Here is a 4,137-nt window from a genome sequence, read left to right on the forward strand (position 1 = left end):
GGGTATCACACAGCTGCAGCTCCGTGACCTTTATTATTGATCCTGCACTCTTCTGAAGTGAGGTACGAAGCCTGGGTATCACACAGCTGCAGCTCCGTGACCTTCATTATTGATGCTGCACTCTTCTGAAGTGTGCCCGGCCTGGGTATTACACAGCTGCAGATCTAGCTTTCAGAAACCTGTTAATAACCAAGGGCCTGATTTAGATCTTGGCGGACGGGTTACTCGATCACAACGGTGATGAATATCCCATCCGCCTAAATATTAATCCAATTGGATATAATGGAATTCATATTTTGGCGAATGGAATATCTGTCACAATTGTGATGGAGTAACCCGTCTGCCGAGATCTAAATCAGGCCTTAAATGTTTCAACTTCTCTGTCTCCTCGGATTTGATTGATTGATGATGGAAATGATCATCATTTGTTCCATATCAGAGCTTCAGTGGTAAATGTCAGCATTGCAAGGGTTAACCCGGAGAGCTGCAGCTCACATTTTCCTGCTTTCACTTCTGCTTTTCTACACAGTTCTCTGGTCACTGTCACAGAACCATTAATGATGCATAAAATGTTCAAAACCACAGCCAGCTCTGAAGAATCTTCATTTTGTGCTTGTTAAATTGTTTTGAGTGTGTTGGGTTTATATGTTTTATCACTAATCTCCAAAATTAGCTGAAAATACCCTTGTTAGTCCAAGCATTGTTCATGGTGTTGATTTTACAGGCAGCATGGTCTGGTGTGCTTGGATTTCTTTTGTTATAACTCTCTCACAGAATAAAAACCAACAATGTTTCTTTACTTTTAGTCAACTTTGTGCTAGTCTCCTAATGGGTTTCCTGATATTTCATGTTTTTCCTAGCTGTAGCTAAATAAACAATAGCAGAGAATAGACTCTTTTATAATTTTTCAAATATATGTATTTTTCTTCTTTCCTACTAGTTCAGTCTTCTATCCCCTGCTTTTTATCAGCTGGTATTTGAATGTCCCGTATTCTTGTAATTTTATCAGTTTCTATAATTCCTTCATCTCACAATAACTGCACTTTTTTCCTTCAGTGTATGCCCACGGATGGGTCAGTAATATTGATGATGTAATTAAATTATTACAAAATTCACTCAGCTCTACGTTTATTTCTATGTGGGTTCAGTGATGGGGGTGTGCTCGCTGAAGTATTTGTAGGTTTGAAGACTGACTGAAGCTCTTCACACATTCACTGCACTGGAATGGTTTTTCCCCTGTGTGTGTTCTCTGATGCCATTTTAGGCTTGGTAAATATATAAAGCTCTTCCCACAATCGCTGCACTTGAATGGTTTTTCCCATGTGTGTGTTCGCTGATGATTAATTAATGTTACTGAATTCCTAAAACTACTTCCACATTCACTGCAATGATATGTTTTTCCCCTGTGTGTGTTGGTTGATGAACCTTTAATTTTGATGAGTCACTAAAACTACTTCCACCTTCACTGCAATGATATGGTTTCTCCCCTGTGTGTGTTATCTGATGAATTTTTAGGACTGATAATTGACTAAGGCTCGTCAGACATTCACTGCAATGATATGGTTTTTCTCCAGTGTGTTCTCTGATGGAGTTTTAGGTCTGATAAATATGTAAAGCTCTGCCCACATTCATTGCACTTTAATGGGGTTTCCCCAGTGTGTGTTCTCTGATGCTTTTTTAGGTGGGATGATTGACTAAACCTTTTCATACATTCACTGCAATGGTAGGGTTTTTCCCCTGTGTGTGTTTTCTGGTGCTGTTTTAGGTGTGATGATTTACAAAAGCTCTTCACACATTCACTGCACGTGTATGGTTTTTCCCCTGTGTGATTTCTCTGATGGTATTTTAAGCCTGCTAATTGACTAAAGCTCTTCACACATTCACTGCACTTAAATGGTTTTTCCCCTGTGTGTGTTCGCTGATGATTCCTTAATGTTGTCGAACTCCTAAAACTACTTCCACATTCACTGCAATGGTATGGTTTTTCTCCAGTGTGTGTTTGTTGATGAACCTTTAATTTTGATGAGTCACTAAAACTACTTCCACATTCTCTGCAATGATATGGTTTTTCTTCAGTGTGTGTTCTCTGATGAATTTTTAGGACTGATAATTGACTAAAGCTCTTCAGACATTCACTGCAATGATATGTTTTTTCTCCAGTGTGTGTTCTCTGATGGAGTTTTAGGTGTGATAAATATATAAAGCTCTTCCCACATTCATTGCACTTTAATGGGCTTTCCCCAGTGTGTGTTAACTGATGCTGTTTTAGGTGGGATAATTGACTAAACCTTTTCATACATTCACTGCAATGGTATGGTTTTTCCCCAGTGTGTGTTTTCTGATGTTGTTTTAGGTGTGATGAGTGACAAAAGCTCTTCACACATTCACTGCACTTGTATGGTTTTTCCCCTGTGTGATTTCTCTGATGGTATTTTAAGCCTGCTAATCGACTAAAGCTCTTCACACATTCACTGCACTTAAAGGGTTTTTCCCCTGTGTGTGTACGCTGATGATTCCTTAATGTTGCCGAACTCCTAAAACTACTTCCACATTCACTGCAATGGTATGGTTTTTCTCCAGTGTGTGTTTGTTGATGAACCTTTAATTTTGATGAGTCACTAAAACTACTTCCACATTCACTGCAATGATATGGTTTTTCCCCTGTGTGTGTTCTCTGATGAATTTTTAGGATTGATAATTGACTAAAGCTCTTCAGACATTCACTGCAATGATATGTTTTTTCTCCGGTGTGTGTTCTCTGATGGAGTTTTAGGTGTGATAAATATATAAAGCCCTTCCCACATTCATTGCACTGTAATGGGGTTTCCCCGGTGTGTGTTAACTGATGCTGTTTTAGGTGAGATAATTGACTAAACCTTTTCATACATTCACTGCAATGGTATGGTTTTTGCCTAGTGTGCGTTTTCTGATGTTGTTTTAGGTGTGATGATTGACAAAAGCTCTTCACACATTCACTGCACTTGTATGGTTTTTCCCCTGTGTGATTTCTCTGATGGTATTTTAAGCCTGCTAATCGACTAAAGCTCTTCATACATTCACTGCACTTAAATGGTTTTTCCCCTGTGTGTGTTCGCTGATGAATCCTTAATGTTGAAGATTCACTAAAGCTACTTCCACATTCACTGCAATGGTATGGTTTTTCCCCAGTGTGTGTTTTCTGATGCTGTTTTAGGTGTGATGATTGACGAAAGCTCTTCACACATTCACTGCACTTGTATGGTTTTTCCCCTGTGTGATTTCTCTGATGGTATTTTAATTCTGTTAATCGTCTAAAGCTCTTCACACATTCACTGCACTTAAATGGTTTTTCCCCTGTGTGTGTTCGCTGATGATTCCTTAATGTTGATGAATTCCTAAAACTACTTGCACATTCACTGCAATGATATGGTTTTTCCCCTGTGTGTGTTTTTTGATGATACATTAATCCTGAAGAGGAAATAAAACTACTTCCACATTCAGTGCAAGTGTATGTTTTTTCTTTCTTGGTTAGTGTCTCTGAGTTGGGTATGTATTTTTCTACATCTCTTGACTGTGCTTTCTGAAGGGCCAACATGACCGATAAAGCACTTTTGTTATTCTCACACTCCATGTATGTGTGTGGTATTTAGCACGTTTGCTTTCCGAACAAACTTTAAAGTGCAAAGGTCACCAAATACTCGCCACACTCATAACATGTGCAAGGCTTCTTTGTGGGTGATTGTGTCTTTAGAAAGGATAATGGTTCTGCAAGCTTGCGAGTAAAGATCCATCGTCCTTCTGGTCGGTGCACACTGGGACAGTACTCTGTGTTTTATATAGCAGAACCCCCATTTCTTTTAACTTTCAATTAACTGTGCTTTTCGCTGGTTGCTATGGAATGGCCTGAAAGAGTTTACAATACACCTCTAGCACTGAATGGTGGTCTGATATCACTCTAGGAAGCAGAGCACTGCTGTAAACACCTCATGATCAGAGCTGGTATTAGACATGTTTACAAAAGAAGTGGTTGATCAGTGTTGCCTTAATTTTCTAGAGGTCATTTCTTCATCTTGAGGCACGGAGGTGCACCGCTGAGACTCGTAGAACCACCGAATTGTCCTTGACGGTACTCCCAAAATCTGTCAGTTTATGTTCAGG

General features: G+C 39.3%; 1 protein-coding gene across 1 annotated transcript; it reads right to left on the reverse strand.

The window, feature by feature from the left end:
• Positions 1–1,191: 1,191 nt before the first annotated feature.
• On the reverse strand, positions 1,192–3,913 carry LOC144806581 (uncharacterized). The gene has a single exon (XM_078672917.1). The coding sequence runs from the start codon at positions 3,608–3,610 to the stop codon at positions 1,547–1,549; it is 2,064 nt and encodes a 687-aa protein (XP_078529043.1). The 5' UTR covers positions 3,611–3,913; the 3' UTR covers positions 1,192–1,546.
• Between the last annotated feature and the right edge of the window lie 224 nt (positions 3,914–4,137).

The sequence above is a fragment of the Lissotriton helveticus genome (assembly GCF_964261635.1).
Source record: "Lissotriton helveticus chromosome 1_1 unlocalized genomic scaffold, aLisHel1.1 SUPER_1_unloc_9, whole genome shotgun sequence".
NCBI classification, from domain to species: Eukaryota; Metazoa; Chordata; class Amphibia; order Caudata; family Salamandridae; genus Lissotriton; species Lissotriton helveticus.

Coding starts and splice junctions, on each gene's coding strand:
- LOC144806581 (XM_078672917.1), bottom strand. CDS start 3,610: ATGGAGTGTGAGAATAACAAAAGTGCTTTATCGGTCATGTTGGCCCTT.